This window comes from Thamnophis sirtalis, unplaced genomic scaffold (genome assembly GCF_051295495.1).
Source record: "Thamnophis sirtalis isolate CommonGarterSnake01/CBP01778 unplaced genomic scaffold, rThaSir2_p1.2 scaffold_4, whole genome shotgun sequence".
Classification (NCBI taxonomy): domain Eukaryota; kingdom Metazoa; phylum Chordata; class Lepidosauria; order Squamata; family Natricidae; genus Thamnophis; species Thamnophis sirtalis.
The window spans coordinates 86,774,066-86,791,730 of record NW_028261384.1 but is presented as its reverse complement, the minus strand read 5'-3'; the positions used below and the strand labels follow the sequence as shown (position 1 = coordinate 86,791,730).

General features: G+C 40.0%; 1 protein-coding gene across 2 annotated transcripts in view; it reads right to left on the bottom strand.

The window, feature by feature from the left end:
- MRC2 (mannose receptor C-type 2) overlaps positions 1-6,177 on the bottom strand; it is a 98,141-nt gene extending 91,964 nt beyond the window's left edge. For both annotated transcript variants that reach the window (XM_087713290.1, XM_087713291.1), the window contains exon 1: positions 5,921-6,177. In XM_087713290.1, coding sequence (XP_087569416.1) covers positions 5,921-6,023 — 103 coding nt within the window. In that variant the 5' untranslated portion in view covers positions 6,024-6,177. The remainder of the gene's footprint in view (positions 1-5,920) is intronic.
- Between the last annotated feature and the right edge of the window lie 11,488 nt (positions 6,178-17,665).

The following is a 17,665-nucleotide window of genomic DNA, read 5'->3' as shown; positions in this document are numbered from 1 at the left end:
CAAGACAGATTACAAGATTCAACAAAAAGCCTACATCTGAGAAATACTACATGAAACAAGTAAAAGGGATTGAACAAGTTCAGGTTGTACGTAGATGGCAAAAAGCTAGAACAGACAGATAAATTAATAAAGCCTTTTGTTACATTCTCCCCTCTCAAGAGAGTTCCACTCCATTCCCTTATTTTCCATAAGTCCCTCGTGACCTGGTTTTGTTATTAGGCCTGCAGTCTCAGGGTACTGGGTGTTAGTATAAACTAGTTTTAGCTATGTTTCCTTATCTGATGTTTTTAATTTCTTTGGTCTACTATTTTTCTGCATGCTGCATAATGTCCAAAATGGAATAGCACAATAGGTATGTTTTATAGATATTTATGGAAGAAGCCTGGCTGGTCCATGATGAATGCATCTCTCTGACCATGGCTATCAGTAGAACATTCAGAGTCAAAACAAAGTCTTGATTTTTGTTACTGTACATTGTGATCCTGAGAGATCACAGACTTCACCAAGACCTAATGAATAGATTTAGATGTAAATTGAAATAATATTATAGTTTTGAATTTCCACTTCTTTTGAGGGCCAAGCATAGCAATGACTAAATGCTCATTTCATTTTCTTCCTATCTATTTTTTATACATACCATATTTTTCTGAGCATAAGATGCACCGGAGTATAAGACACACCAAGGTTTTGAAGAGGCAAATTTTAAAAAAAGTAGGTAGATAGATAGAGGGATAGAGAGGGAGAGAAAGAAAGAGAAATACAGTAGGTAGGTAGGGAGAGAAAGTAGGTAGATAGGTAGATAAAGGGAGAGAGAGAGAGAGAGAAATAGAGAGAGAAATAGAGAGAGATAAGAGAAATACAGTAGGTAAGTAGGGAGAGAGAGAATGTGTAGGTAGGTAGGTAGAGGGATAAAGAGAGAAAGAGAGAAATACAGTAGATAGGGAAAGAGAGAGAGTAGGTAGGTAGATAGAGGGATAGAGAGAAATACAGTAGGTAGGGAGAGTGTGTGTGTGTAGGTAGGTAGGGAGAGGGATATAGAGAGAGAAACAGAAAGAGATAGAGAGAAATACAGTAGATAGGGAGAGAGAAAGTAGGTAGGTAGATAGGGGGTTAGAGAGAGAGTAGGTAGGTAGGTGGAGGGAGGGAGGGAGAGAGAGGGAGAGATACAGTAGGTAGTTAGGGAGAGGGAGAGAGTAGGCAGATGTTTCCAGGTATAATTATCCCTGTGCTGGAGAAGGAAATCGCTGACAATCTGCAGCACCTAAGACTTGTTTCTGCTGGCATAGCACTTGATCAATGTAATTCTCATCAATAGTTAAAGAGCTTTCCAAAATAAAAATAAAAAGTTTTTGCACTCTGCAAACCTCCTAAAAACGACCCGTTTTTCGTGAAAACAGACCTGGGTTTTTTTCCAAAAAAAAAAAGCCGGGGGGGGAGGGGCTTGCAGAGTGCTCCTGGGGGGTGGGGAGGCAAAAACAAGCAAAAAATGGCCAGTTTTTTGTGAAAATGGGCTCGTTTTTCATCAAAAAAATTGCATGCATAGCCTTATGGAGGCTTATAGAGTGCTACTGAGGGCTGGGGGAGCCTCTTTGTCACTCATTTCTGCCCTTTCCAGCTCCCAGAAGCTCTCTGAAAGCCTCCATAAGGCTATGCATGGCCATTTTGGTGAAAGGGCAGGGTTTCGGGAGGCAAAAAAGGCTGTATTCGGTGTATAAGGCACACCCAGATTTTCAGCCTCTTTTTTGAGGAAAAAAAGTGTGTCTTATACTCTGAAAAATACAGTATATATTTAGTATTCAGACACACTATAAAGTTCTGAATCCTAAATATGAATGATCACACAATGATTAATTAGTTGAGGCTATTATTATTCAGGAAACTGCCCAGAGCCATTTGCTATGAGATGGGCAGCAAATAAATTAATAAGTAATAAATAATTAATTAATATAATTAAAATAAATAAATAAATTTCTTTTTATAAAAAAGAAACTGACCATATCTATCAACTGTGACTCAAGGACAATTTGACCAGGGAGTGGGGAATAGATTATCATTATGCAATATCCAAGAATACTTAACAAACCATAATCATGCTCTGAGATCACCAGCAGTTTTTTTCTCCAATGCTGCCTTCATCTCTCCCTCTTTGCCTGTGAGTAAAACTTAAGTTATTGTTCATTGTACTGATATTTTAAAAAGTCTTATCCTTGTTAAACAGTTTCTACCGGTAGAAATGGTATAATGCTTCATCATAAATTACTTTGGTAGCAAAGACAGATAACTGTTAACAAATGTTATCAGAGGTATGTTTGAGAAGCATTGGGAGATATATGCATATGTCCTCCTCTCTGGTCATAGCCAACCTTCACTTCAGAATACAAAATACAATAGCAGAGTTGGAAGGGACCTTGGAGATCTTCTAGTCCAACCCAATACCGTTTCAGACAAATGGCTATCCAACATCTTCTTAAAGACTTGCAGTGTTGGGGCATTCACAACTTCTGGAGACAAGCTGTTCCACTGATTAATTGTTCTGTCAGGAAATTTCTCCTGAGTTCTAAGTTGCTTCTCTCCTTGATTACTTTCCACCCATTGCTTCTTGTTCTACCCTCAGGTTGCCTTGGAGAATAGTTTGACTCCCTCTTCTTTGTGGCAACCCCTGAGATATTGGAACACTGCTGTCATGTCTCCCCTAGTCCTTCTTTTCATTAAGCTAGGCATACCCAGTTCCTGCAACCATTCTTCAAATGTTTTAGTCTCCAGTCCCCTAATCATCTTTGTTGTTCTTCTCTACACTCTTTCAAGAGTCTCCACATCTTTTCTATATAGTGGCGACCAAAACTGAATGCAGTATTCCAAGTGTGGCTTTACCAAGGCATTATAAAGTGGTATTAACACTTCACGTGATCTTGATTCTATCCCTCTGTTTATGTAGCCTAGAACTGTGTTGGCTTTTTTGGCAGTTGCTGCACACTGCTGGCTCATATTTAAATAGTTGTCCACTAGGACTCCAAGATCCCTCTCACAGTTACTTCTATTGAGGAAAGTACCACCTATACTGTACCTGTGCATTTCATTGTTCGGACCGGTTTGAGCAAACTGGAAGGGACAATTTGAATCGGTTCACCGAACCAGTAAAAACCACTGCTGGTGCCCCCGCCCACTCACCACTCACCTCTTCCAGACGCTCACTTGCCCCTTCCAGCCGTTCGCCCTGCACACCCACCCCTGCCCTATATATGTTGCCTTTGCCGCACAGCCCAGCTAATTGCCTTGCCAGTCGTCTTGCCCGTTCAGTTCAGTAAAGGTAAGCAATGCATGCCACCCGCTCACCCTTCACCTTGGGTCTGGGGCCCACAGACATGCCATTCCCTGGGGTCCTGGAACCGCCGCCCACTCACTGTCCGCCTCGGCCAGATCAGGGAATTCACCATTCCCCAGCTCCAGCCTTGTCCCAGAGCTACCGCCCACTAGCCTCGCTCACCTACCTTCACAGTTTGGGGGAGGGGGCATGACGAGGCTTGGCTACCTTTCGCTCCAAGAAGCTTCCAGCCGCCGCCCATTTTTGGCTGCATGCGAACCCCATTGTATGCCGGTGCCGTTCTCGGCTGGACCAAGCCAGGAAAATGGCAACAGAGGGATGGTGTGAAGGGAGGGAGAAAGGTTTGGCTTCTCTCTGCTGCAGCATTCAACATGGCTGCTTCTCTCCTTCTAGGGCTCATGCACACAGAACAAACATGAGAAGGAGGTGAGAAGCAGTCAGGTTGAACGCTAGAAGACTTGACCCATTGAACTTTTCTGTCGGTTCTGTGCCGAGTGATGGCACATGACCTCCCCACCATCAAGCCACAGAACCGGTAGGAAAAAAATAGAATTTCATCACTGGGATAATGATTTAATAACTGACCAGCTGCTGTAATGTTGTAATACTGTAACAATGATGCAATAGTAACAATGAGCCAGCAGGGTTACTTGACTGCTACCGCTTTAAGAAGCTGTAATATAAGAAAGGCCCTTTGAGGGCGTATCTTTCTCTCTATGTGTGCTTCTGTGCTATAGTTGATGATTGATTGCCTGACTTTGCCTAGTACATGTACGTATATAGTCCTTGTAGATAAACCACTATTTGAAAGACAAACCTGTTTACTGCATTTTGCTCCTGAGTTGTCTCAAAATAGTCACACTGCACACTGACAAAAAAATTCAAGAGAAACAGGATAGGGATTGACAATTGGAACAATAGCAAAAAAAGGCTACTCAAAGAAGAGTGGATAGTAGGGGGAAAGGGATATATCTCTTGATTTTCTGAAGAAAAATCAATCTAACCAGCATGATCAATGATCAGAGGTGCTAGACAAAAAAAGTTCATACTATTCTTTTGTGCTGTAGTGTAGTGTAGTGAAACCAGAATATTAGTTTAATTGCTATGAAAGCAGGAGGTCCTTGTTCCCATTCCTTCAGTGACCATTCAAACTTAGCATGGCCCTGAGCAAGTGGTACTTACAATTGGTTCTTGACGTTCCAGCCATCTCAGCAGTCACATGATCGCAGTTTGGGTGATCATGTCCCAGGACTTCCTGTTTAACAACTTGGTTTTTCTACAACTTTGCATACAAGCCATTTCTGACTGGTTTAAAGTAAATTGGTATGGCATTCATGGCTACAAATCTTCTTATTTTGAGTCAGATCTGTCCAATAATGGCAAAGTCACATGTTTAAATAGATATGGCAAATTGATTCTTTTCCTTTAAATTGTAATATATGTTAACCTGTTATTATTTCAAGTCTTTGCAACAAATAAGATCGTGGGTAATTTTAGATATGCATCACACTGCAATGCTGTTGTTTTCATCAATTAATTCATCAGTAAAAAGCTGAAGTGAGAGCAAAAGCAATTTTTTTTAAAAAATGTGATTGCTCTGTCTCTGGATTAGTCTATTAAATTTCCCCCTACTTTGGCAAGAAAAAATAAAGGGGACACGGATTAAACAGACATTGATAATTTAATACAAATCTTGGAATCCATATCTCTCCTCTACCTTCCTCTCCAGCACAAATGGGTAACATTTTAATGTGTTTGGACAACTCTTTGTTTTGTGGGGGGAGCTAGTTTGGTGTAGTGATTAAGGTGCTGGTCTAAAAACTGGAGACTCTGAATTCTAGATACCCCTCAGGCATGAAAGCTAGTTAGTTATTCTCTCTCAGCCCAACCTACCTCACAAGGTTGTTGCTGTGGGGGAAATAGAATGAGGAAGTAATATGTATGTTTCCTGCCTTGAGTTACATATAAAATAATATAGCGTAAAAATCTAATAAATAAAATAAATAAAATTAACTCTTGCATTCTCTATAAAGGTTGACAGGCATACTGTATATGGGTTTTATTATGTCTGGACGTGTTGAGAGCAGCAGAACTGAATTGCAGTTGTCCTAGAGTGAAATTCCCAAATCTAAGTCTGAGTATTGGGATTGCAGTTTTATGTGCCAATTTCCCTTCCTAGAGAATTTGTTCAAATGCAAAGCAACTCTGGAAACAACTCTTCCAACTATAGATGGCTTTTGTTGCTGGTGTTGTTGTTGGAGAGGGGCAAGAGAAGCAAGTTTAAAAAAACAGCCTGTCGTTCACGCCAACCAGTCCCCTCCCTTTGCCATTCCAAGTCACATCTGGTTTCATTCAGGTCTCCCCTTCCTTTACCACTCGCAGGCACACACCCCCAAGGGCCGAACAACTGTCCAACAAAAAGGAAGAAGGAAGGAATGGTGGGGAAATTTGCTAAATTAGTGGGGACTCCGAATCCTACTCCTTTAAAAAGAAAAAGAAAAAAGAAATGCAGGGTGTGCTACAATCGCCTTCTCTCCAACCCACACCCATCTCACAACACCGCAAATTTGGAAAGAGAGGTGGGGGGGGGGAGCATACCTGAAGGAAGTGCATAGAGTCCGACCACAAGGATGAAGAGGATGCCCAGGGTGTAACTTAGCAGGCGAGGCCGCGTTGAAGAGAGGGGTCTGGAAAGCTTCATCTCGGACGAGGTGAGAAGACAAGTCGATGAGGCTCGTTGGGTCCTCTTTCCTCTTTCTCCTCTTGGATCCTCCGGCTCCCCGTCGCCGCGCTGTCTGGACGCAGTAGCTTTCCACCTCCAAACTCTCCTCCCGTTAGGAAGGTGATGGAAGAGAAAGACGGGGAGATGGGAGGAAAAAAGAGAGCCCCCCAAGCCCCTCCCTGCCCTATAAGAATTCAGACGCTGCGTCACGAACCCCACTGGCTGCCCAGCCAGTTGTGGGCGGAAGGGAAAAGGGGCGGGGGGGAGTGAGGGAGGAAAGCTTTCTTTAAGACTTCCAAAGTGGAGGCAAACTTTCAGCGGTTTGGCAACCGGGACGATACTAAACGAAATTGCAACACGTTGCAAACGGGGTGGGGGAAGGAGAGGGAGGGAGAAAAGCTCGATCCTTTTGGAAACTTTCTGTAGAAAAAAAGAACCGTATCTCCTCTCTCCCTCCTTACTTTCTAAGGAGTGACCACTTCCACGTTAATTTTTGCTCCCGCGTGTATTCGAGCATTGTGCGTAATGCAACGTGTACGCGTACATGTCATGTCTTGTTACATAGCCTTTTAAAGAAAATGTAAACAAAACTTGCTACAGCAGAGAGTGTGTATAGAATGTGGAAGGTTCTGCCTTTACCTTCACTACCACAAAAAAGTGTTCTGCTGCCATTCAAGAACTCCGTCGTTACTGTATAATGCATGCATTTCACCTTAAAATATGTTACACTATCTAATTTTGAAGTAATGAGAATATCAATCACCATCAATTTCTCATTTTTAACATAAAGCATGTAGTCTTTATTACTATTTTCTGTAAGTGGTGTTATTTCCCATTAACAAGAATGGGAATAAGATAAGACAATCCGACAATGGATTGAACTAAAAACCTCATAAGCCTCAGCAAACATGTCTGCCTTTGGGTTGAAATGAAATTGAAAAATCTTGGAAGACAACAGGTTATGCATCCTGTGCTAGACCTATCTATAAAGCCACAGTCTTTCCTCAAAGCCACATGCAATCAGGTCAAAGTGTATTTCTGGTTAGTCAACTGAAGAAGTGGACTTAGAGACTGCAAGTTTATGATATCAGACATGCCAATATTGTTTTGGTAGCAATAGGAAAGTGATTTGCAGTTCCTTGGGGGAGAGATTTGTTTTTTCAACTTCTCAGCTTAAGGTATAGGTCCCCTGGTACATTGGAAAGTACATATTTTGCTTGCACTTTTGGGTGTTTCTTATAAATATTGAAAAGAGTAAGGTTCTACATTTAGGCAAGAAAAACAAAATGCACAGGTACAGTATAGGTGGTACCTTCCTCAATAGAAGTAACTGTGAGAGGGATCTTGGAGTCCTAGTGGACAACCATTTAAATATGAGCCAGCAGTGTGCAGCAGCTGCCAAAAAGCCAACACAGTTCTAGGCTGCATAAATAGAGGGATAAAATCAAGATCACGTGAAGTGTTAATACCACTTTATAATGCCTTGGTAAGGCCACACTTGGAATACTGCATTCAGTTTTGGTCACCACGATGTAGAAAAGGTGTAGAGACTCTAGAAAGAGTGCAGAGAAGAACAACAAAGATGATTAGGGGGCTGGAGACTAAAACATATGAAGAATGGTTGCAGGAACTGGGTATGTCTATTTTAAGAGAAAGAAGAACTAGGGGAGACATGAGAGCAGTGTTCCAATATCTCAGGGGTTGCCACAAAGAAGAGGGAGTCAAACTATTCTCCAAGGCACCAGAGGGTAGAACAAGAAACAAGGGGTGGAAAGTAATCAAGGAAAGAAGCAACTTAGAACTCAGGAGAAATTTCCTGACAGAACAATTAATAAGTGGAACAGCTTGCCTCCAGAAGTTGTGAATGCCCCAACACTGCAAGTCTTTAAGAAGATATTGAATAGCCATCTGTCTGAAACGGTATAGGGTTTCCTGCCTAGGCAGGGAGTTGAAGACCTCCAAGGTCCTTTCCAACTCTGCTATTGTATTATATTGTATGTTATTCTAATCACAAAAATAACCTGTAATTTATCCAGCATTCAGTTTTATATAAATTTTCTGTTTTTTCAGTGTACACTCTTCAGTACCTGTTGGATATCTGCACATATGAAAGAAAGATAAAAGCATGGAACTGTTGTCATCCTGTCTACCAAATACAACTGAGATATCTGTAGAAATCTAAAAGTAGTGCTTGTGTTGCTTGGAATGCAGCTCAGATATATCAAGTACTGTTATTACATGTGTGAATGAAATGTTACATATTGAAAGAGACAGCTATGCAAGAGATTCACATTACATTGAAAAAAATGGCACATGAACCACGTATTGAGCCCACAAAGATATTTCTGTTTCACATAAAACTTGGATTGATAAAAAATGTTGTGAAAGTGATGAAGGAAAGAAGGTGAAGGTTTTCATTGTTTGAGACAGCTGCTTCCAAGAATAATATTTTTTTTGTGTGTGAAAAAGGTTTTTATTTTCCATTTTTTCATTTTCATACACTCACATATATACTGTGCATAGCCGGAGCCATACAACATTAAACAATAATCACAGCAATTCCTCTTATCAACAATACCACAAAAAATAGAAACCCAACAGAGCCAAGGTGGCGCAGTGGTTAAATGCAGCACTGCAGGCTACTGCTAGATCAGCAGGTCAGCAGTTCAAATCTCACCGGCTCAGGGTTGACTCAGCCTTCCATCCTTCCGAGGTGGGTAAAATGAGGACCCAGATTGTTGGGGGCAATATGCTGACTCTCTGTAAACCGCTTAGAGAGGCCTGAAAGGCCTATGAAGCGGTATATGTCTACTGCTATTGCTATTGCTATTGCTATAATATACCTCTTCCACTCTCCATACACCTCTTTCTTCCACCCCCCTCCAACTTTCTATCTTCCCTCCATCATCCCCCTCTACCCTACTTCCCCTCCCCCTCTACCACTCCTCTCTCCCGATCCACTCCCACCCTTCCTTCTCACCTTCCCTCCCATCCTTTCTCCCACCCTCTTTACCCATCTTTCTTCTATTCCACTCATCCTCCCTTTGGTGTATTTCCACTATATGTCGATGTACTTAACTTATCCTATTTTTACAGAGAAATTAAAGAAAAACAGTATACATGTGAAGTCGCATTGCACTGAAATCTAACACATCGTATAGTATAAATCCCTCCCCCCCACCCTCCCCCCCCAACACCCCACCTCCTTCCTCCCCGACTTCCCAGAGCCCATACACGGTATAGATTTTTAACACACAGTCTAAGATATATTGAGAAAAAAGAAATAAAAAAGGGTTAATAACATCTCTACATCGATCTTAGCTTCTTCTTGCTACGCTAACTTTGAACAATTTAAATCATTCCTGATCTTACGCATAGGCTATCTGGAAATTCTTAGTCCCAAATTTGTTTTATATATAGTCAATCCATTTTTTCCAGTCTCGTTTATATCTCTCATTTGAATGATCTTTAAGATATGCCTATATTTTAGCCATCTCGGCTAAATTTGTAACTTTCAATGTCCATTCTTGAGTTGTAGGCAAGTCTTTCTTCTTCCAGTATTGCGCCACCAACAGTCTTGCTGCCGTTATTAGGTGCAGAATCAAGTTAGTCTCTACCACTGTAAAGTCAGTACTTATACCTAGTAAAAATAACTGAGGAGTAAACTATCCTTCTTTTAAAAATATTTTGCATAATCCACCATATTTTTATCCAAAATGCCTTAACCTTTTGGCAGGTCCACCATATATGAAAATATGTAGCATCGAGAGAATAATAATTGATGCCAAGATTAAATAAGGCATTTTTGTTTATCCATACATCAAATATATCATCAATGACAAGCAGTTCAAGGATCTGTTAGTGGGACTAGAGAAAATAGTTTGGAAAGCATTCAAGGATGTCGTTGAGAATTATCTTGGCAACTACAAAGCACCCAGACTACATTCAGCTGCTGACAAACGTCGTAGCATACAAGATCATGAAGCACAACATGTCATTGAAAATTCATTTTCTGCCTTCAAACTTTGCTTCTTTCCCAAAACTCTATGATGTTCGTCCATTGTGTTCGAAGAGGATACTGACATCTAATAGGTTGTGGGCTATTCACGATATGTCCACAGGTGGATGGTAAGGCTTATACGGGCATGAAATGTTCTGCCACATGTCGGGCAGATGTATGTGCACCATTGTTGCGGCATTTACAACTCTGGCTTTGTGGAGTGCTCGCTTCTCTTGTGTTATGGTTGTTGTTCTCTCCTCTTATGTCTGGTAGCCTTGGTGGATAAGTGTGCACTTGTGCCAGGGTTTCCCAGGAGGTGGTGTTGATATCCGGGGACTTGAAGGAGACTTTCAATGTTTCTTTGTATTGCTTCCTTTGTCCCCCGTGCGATCGCCCCCCAAAAATCTAGATTTAGTTAGTGAGAACATGGTAAAAAGTTTCACCACAACATTGCCACAATGGAAAAATGGTATTAGGGCAACTGGAATCCATTAATGATGGCTGGCTATTGTTGGACCCTGCAGTGAGATGCATCAGATACTTGAGTATCTATGAAAATAAGCAGCCCAACACTTTTGTCCCTGTTGATCTTATGTAGCATATTATATAAGCATATTTAAGTCACAAGTCATACTTTGAAATTCGATAATTTAGAAAAAACAAGTCAGATCCATCAGTATACACAAGAATAATGTCCATTTTTGCAACTAAGAAAAATTCTAGCAGGGAGTAGAAAATTCCCCCCCTCCCAAACATCCCTTTGCCCCACTGTATTTCTGCGTGCAGACTGGAGATACTGCACCTGGAAATCTGCTATTTTTCTTCAGTGAAGATTGTGGAGGAAAAAATAAACAAAGTGATAAGGATGGTGGGAAAGAGAAAGTTTTGACTAAGGGAAGAAGATATATGAGTATTGTGACTTCCTTTCTTTACAAACCCAAACAACAGCTGTGCCCACAACAGAGTAGCCAACAAAACTAGCACAGAAGGCAGCAATATCTACCAAAATATCCTGCTATGATCAACCTCCCTTTGTCTTCTAGCAGAGATTTGAAACACACATAAAATGCTACATATCCAATTTATCTGTCCAGTTAGCAATGCTTTGTTTCATTTCCATTTTTATATATTTCTTTCAGATTCATTCTTTTTATCCTTACCTGTAACTACCTGGAAATACGTGTTTTATTAGATCTCATGACGTATTTAAACTGCCAGAAGCAGAAAGAGTGAATTTTCGCTCCAGCTGGGTGTTGCCTTCAAGAAGAGACAACAGTTTGTTTTTTGGCTGCATCAAATCTTAGAGAAATGCCTCTGATATTAGTAATACTTCGTGTCAGAAAAATCGGAAACCTACTGCTAGCTACATAATAGCCTCAGTTATGCTGACCTACAAAAAGTATTCAAAATCCTGAGAGACTCAGCAAATATTTTAAAAAGCACAGGAGCACTAAATTTAATTGATAAAGAAAGGAAGGGAAATGCCCTATAAAAGGAATTATACTGGGATGACAACAGCAAGTCCAATTCTACCTCATAACACATCCTTGCATCAACAACATTTGAGAGCACCAGCAGAAGAGCTTAATTTCCAGTTCTCTAAAATGCAGTTTAATCGTTTATGTGCTTGAGCTGATTCAGATAAATCTCCAGTCTGTATATCAAATCCAAAGCTTACCAAATGAGTCATTCTATGGGAGATTAAGGAATTGAAATCCCATTACATTTCCTGTCTCCAAATAACACAATGTTTAGTAAGGGTAAATGACAGAAGACCTTCGTATAATGGGGAAGAAAAATATATTTTATGATTCAAATGCAACATGGTTTGCAGCAAAATGTTATAGTATAACATAACAATATAACATAACATGTTATAGTATTACATGACATAACACATAGTATAGGATAGTAAGAACAGAGAAAAAGTCCTCCTGGATCTGCTCAGTTTCTCACACAGGGTAGCCGGATGCATTATGAAAGCTCACATGTGTAGACTGAATGGCTTCTCCATTGTCCTTCCCTGGCTGCTGGTAGATAAAATACACTGAAAGGATTCCAGGGAGATTAAATACGGAACACTGACTTTTAATTCCCTAAACTCAGTACCCTTTTAAAACTCTGTATTTTGGTGGCCATCGGTATTTCTGTTGGCAGTGAATTCCATTATTTAAGTCTGCAATATGTACTGTTCCTTATTTCGGAAACTCCTTAAAGTTTGTTTCAGTTGATGACTTTCAAGTACTATTTTGAGGAGGGTTTTCCCCATATCATGCATGATTTTATACCTGCTTTTATTGTTGAGAGTCATTGTGGCAGAGTGCTTGATATAGTGGTCCAAACTGGGAAGACCAAGCTTGAGGCCATCCTGTGAGCCAGTGGTAGGTTGCTCCCGGTTTGGCTTGGTTCAGCCAAACCGGTAGTGGAATTCAGGCCTGGGTCACAGAACCGGCAGCAACCCAGGCTTACCATGCTCCCGAACCGTTTTTTTCACCACCGCTTGGCCACCACTATTTTGGATTTTAGTGACTGCACGTGCACAGATCATTGTAAATTGTTCTGTGCATGTGTGAAAAACAATTTACATTGAACACTGCATGCGTGCGCAGCTTGCATCTGATGCGCACAGAGGTTGTGAACCGGTAGCAAAACTGGCAGGAACCCACCCCTGATGTGAGTTAGCTGATTTTGAACCCATCATCTCTTAGCCCAATATACTATGCAAGGAAGGAAAGGGGGAGATATCTTTGTATATTGACTGGAATTTCCAAGTGTAAAAGAAGAATATAATGGCAACAACATGCCTACCATCCCTTTTTAAATGTTCCCTTTATTCATATCCATTTCATGTATTCATAATCATGTTTATACTTATATCTGTTATCTAATACATGCTTTACAAAATAAATAAAAATAAAAATAAAAACCCCAATTGCCTTCAAATAGTCCCGCTCAGGTTTCTGTCATTTTCATTTTGCTCATGGTTCAGTTTTCTGTTTCTTCCTCTTAACAATCAGCATTTCTTGGCTAGTGATTATTTTCATGATCATTACCCTGATTAATTTTGTTCTTAATCTTCGTTTCCCATAAATCTAGTATATCTCTTCCTGTATGGGTTGTTGATACCATTTTAAATTCAGAAGGACCAACTCTTGCAAAACTAAATAATGTATTAATAAACATTGTGTGACCTTGTTTGTTTTACAGATCTTGGGAAAATACTACTCAAATATTTAGCAGTTTGAATATGTTTTTATCTGTATGCTTTTTACCACTACTGAACAAAGTAAAAGAAGAATTTAAAGACCAATTGGGGATATTCATTTTTGACCTTGGATAGGGCAGCACTTTCTACTTAAGATTGATTCACAATCCAGGTTTTTTCATGGATTCATAGTTAATCCTTAAAGAGCTGGTGTCTTCTGTGGCTAGGAAGGCTTTTGCATAACTGGTATGTCACTTCACCCTTTCCCAGATTAGGAACACTTCAGACACTTAAGTCACTAATACTTTAATCATCTTGTGACTTGACTACTACAATGCTCTTGATATGGGACTATTCTTGAAAAACAATCAGAAGCTTCAACTGGTTCAGAATTGTAATGATATGTAGCAATTGCCTTGGAAGACGGGGGAAGAGCCACAACAAGAGGACTTGTAATATTGTGTTAATATAACATTACATTAGGTCATAAACTTGCATTAGGTCATTTGGGCTTACTTCTTGTTTGGATTATCTTTCAAGGCTGGCATCAGTTTTCAAGTGCAAAAGTACATCCCCACCCCCTTTGTCACCTTTACAGCCCAAGAAAGTAGAAAGCGTCCCTTTTGAGACATTTTGTGAGCTCCCCCACACAGCTCTGCCCAATCTCCCAAGATCATTCCCACGTATTGTTACAAGAAGGCAGCAGTTATGGGAAGGCCTCATCTCTACTTTATGAGCCATATTGGTTGCCAGTTTACGTCCGGGTATGATATCAGATGCTACTTGTTATCCATATACAGCCCTAGGTAGTATACGGGTCTGCTTATTTGAGGGAATGTGTGTCTTCCATAACACATTCCAGACAATTTGATCTTTTAGGGTTGGAATGCTCTGTGTTCCTTGGATCAGAGTTCCCCAATCTTTCTGGGTTAGTTTCAGAGCAGAAGGGACGGGGGAAAGAGGGGATGGTTTTGTGGGAGGGGCAGGCGAGCAGCCATTACTTGTGTGAGTGGGGCTACAAGCACCTGAGACGTTTACACAAGTGGGGCCTGGTTGTGATAAACTGCAGCCAGGTAGTGGGCCATAGCCCACAGGTTGGGGACCCCTGCCTTGGATTACACAATACCATCTCCTAGGGCCCTGGAAGTGTGCCATCTTTATAGCACTCCTGCCAGAGGTGGTATTCTGCCGGTTCACACCGGTTCAGGCAAACCAGTGGCGGCGGCAGGAGGCTCTGCCCACCTGCCCAGACATCATCACGGACACTCTGCACATGCGCAGAAGCTTCAGCGCATGCTCAGATGTGTATCATGCTAGGGAAGCAGGCATGTGGGCATGCACGCTTCTGGTTCTGAGCTGGTAGCGAAGTTAAGAGAATTCCATGCCTGACTCCTGTCCTTTGGAACAAGGCTCTCCCCAGGATCTGAATAACCCTCATTTTTTGTTGTTCATAAGTGTATCAAAGATCTGGCTCTTCAACCAGGATTTCAATGTGGGAGAGTGAGACTTCTCATTTTGCCACACTGGCCAACTTTTATCTTAACTTTTAAAGTTTTATCAATTTTATTATTTAATTGTTATGAGTCACTCAGAGTTGTTGAGCATACAAGTTTAAGAAATTTTTATTATTTGAGGCAATGGAGAAAAATGTAAAAAAAAAAACCTTAGAAAAATAAAGGTAGGATCTCACAAGATGAAGGATACAATATTGGAAAAAGAATTGGCAATCCACTAAATGAGCTAGTTCAGGTTCAAGGATTAGTTATAAGCATCTAAGAATCTTAAATTTTAATTATTAAAACAATGACAAACTCTAGTCATTATAATGTTTTTTGGAATTAATTATTGGAGTCAGGGTGTTAAATAGGCATACTGTAAGTGGGTATTAAGAAAATATTTAAGAGGAAATGCAAGAACATTTCCTCCTAAATATCAGCCCATTCTGAGAAAAAGGAGCGGGTGAAAAATAACACCAAGATTACCCTTCCTTAATTCTCTTTCAAATAAGTGGGCTCAGAGGAAAACTCTATCATGCTTTCAGGATTCTATTATTGTAACCTAGGACAATAGAGTTCCAGTAGTCTTTGTAGTATCTGTTTCCTAAGCTGTACCTCAAAAGAGTGACTGATTTTTCAGCCTCACTACTTTCTGATTAGAGAGACAGAGAACTTTGATCACAGCGATGGTACCAGATCTCTGGGACATTCTACTATCGGCAAAACAACTTGCTGAAGCACTGTTAAAACACAACAGCAAGTGTATGTATAAATAATTAATTTGATAAAGCCAATATACAGCTAATGCAGCATTTGGAACACATGGTATTTCTTCCATCTCAAGGAAATTTGCTGAAGACATTTGGAGGAACCTTGGATTTCTGACTTTCATGTTGCAAAGTGACTTGCATATGGTGGATCAACCATCAAGATTCTTCCAGTGAAATAGGCAATGCCCTGCTTTAATGATCCCTTGCCAGACAACTAGCAAAACTTTATGTGCAGAATAAGGTGCAGAACCAGCAGTTGAATTTGTTCCCCAGCACAACCTTTTAAATGAGGGTTCACATCCAGTATTCTACAGGGTAGTATATCTGAAAGCCATGAGTCCTTTGCAAAATAATAGCCACCTTTCCCAAACTTTCAGGGGTCATGGCTTATGCCATACTCAAAATCCAGGAGGTCATATTTCTAACAGTTTTGATAATACAAGCCAGCTCAAACTTTTCCTTTAAAATATTTTATGTGGAGAATCTTATTATGGATATATCTGTTAAGCAGCATCAGCCTAAGAGCAGGACTACCAAAGAGCCTAGGATTTTTAAAAATTACCGTAAATTAAGATACTGAAGGATATATAAAGGATATATGAAAACAACTATAAAGGTAAAGGTTCCCCTTGCACATATGTACTAGTTGTTACTGACTCTGGGGGCAGTGCTCATCTACGTTTCAAAGCCGAAGAGCCGGTGCTGTCTGAAGACGTCTCCGTAGTCATGCGGCCGGCATGACTAAATGCTGAAGGCACACGGAACGCTGTTACCTTCCCACCAAAGGTGGTCCCTATTTTTCTACTAGCATTTTTACATGCTTTCGAACTGCTAGGTTGGCTGGTTGGCAGACAAGTAACGGGAGCTCACTCTGTTACGCGGCACTAGGGATTGGAACAGCCGAACTGCCGACTTTTCTGATTGACATGCTAGCGTCTTAGCCACTGAGGCCAAAAACAACTATACTTTAGCTAAATAAGAACATTATTTTCTTTTAACTTCATATTCATTCTCATTTGGATTATATTTTAAATATCTCAATTAATACAATAATTAATTTGGTTGAGAATGGCCTATAGGTTCTATTGTCAATTTTTATCTTGTATGCTTTATTTTACTCTGTATGTTCCATCTTTGTGCATCTATTTTGTAAATTTTATTTAATAATTTTTATGCAGTCTGGGTCACTGACCTGTAATAAAGATACTGATAGAGGAAAACTCTAGAATATAAATTGAAAACAAAACCCACTAGTTTCTAGCACTGATGATGTTACCTAGTTTGGGTAGTGAAACGTCTGCAAGGAAGCAATTAAGTCCCTGTAACAAAGAAATTTGATCCTGTAGGTTCTATTGCAATCTCCAGTTATACTCTGATAAACAATGTCAATCGTGTTTAGTAGAAAATGTCAGGTTTGCTGCAAGATAGAATTTATAGGTTTTAACTTGAAGTAAAATGTATTACATTATGAAAATAGAAAAAGACCCTACAAATTCTGCATTATTACTAAATATGCTTATAAAAATTAGACACAATGATTCTAATTGTAGCTTTAGATCAAAAATTGCAAGGGGTATGACCATCAAGATTTCATCCTGCACTATTATGATGCAGTGGCGCTAACTGCAATTAGTGATTGGACTCATTTAACCAATGATAGAATACTGAATATCGAGGGACACGATCTGGTATATGGTTGGCATGCTTACCTGTTATTCAACAAAAAATTGGATAAGAATTTTAAAAGTCATATTTTAAGAAATGCTTTACTGCGGGTCTGGAAAAAATACCAATATAAATTAAATGATAAGATACCCACGTGGGCAATTCCTAGACATGCAATTGAAAATATGAATATAGCACAAAAACAGGATAGAACTACCTACAGACAGCTTCTCACTTTGGAAAGGGGGGTACTACAACTAAAATCTTTAGAGGTATTGAAAGAGGAGAAGGTAGTTCAAACATGGTTCCAGTATGGGCAATTACAGGCCAGGTGGAAAATAGACCAAAAAAGTGGTTTTATCCAAGTTGAGGATAATTTGTTTAAACAAATAAGAAATCAAAGTTTAATGCATATAAAGAGGATATATAATGTACTAATACAGATGGATTCGGAAACAAAATTAGTTAAAGATTGTATGATAAAG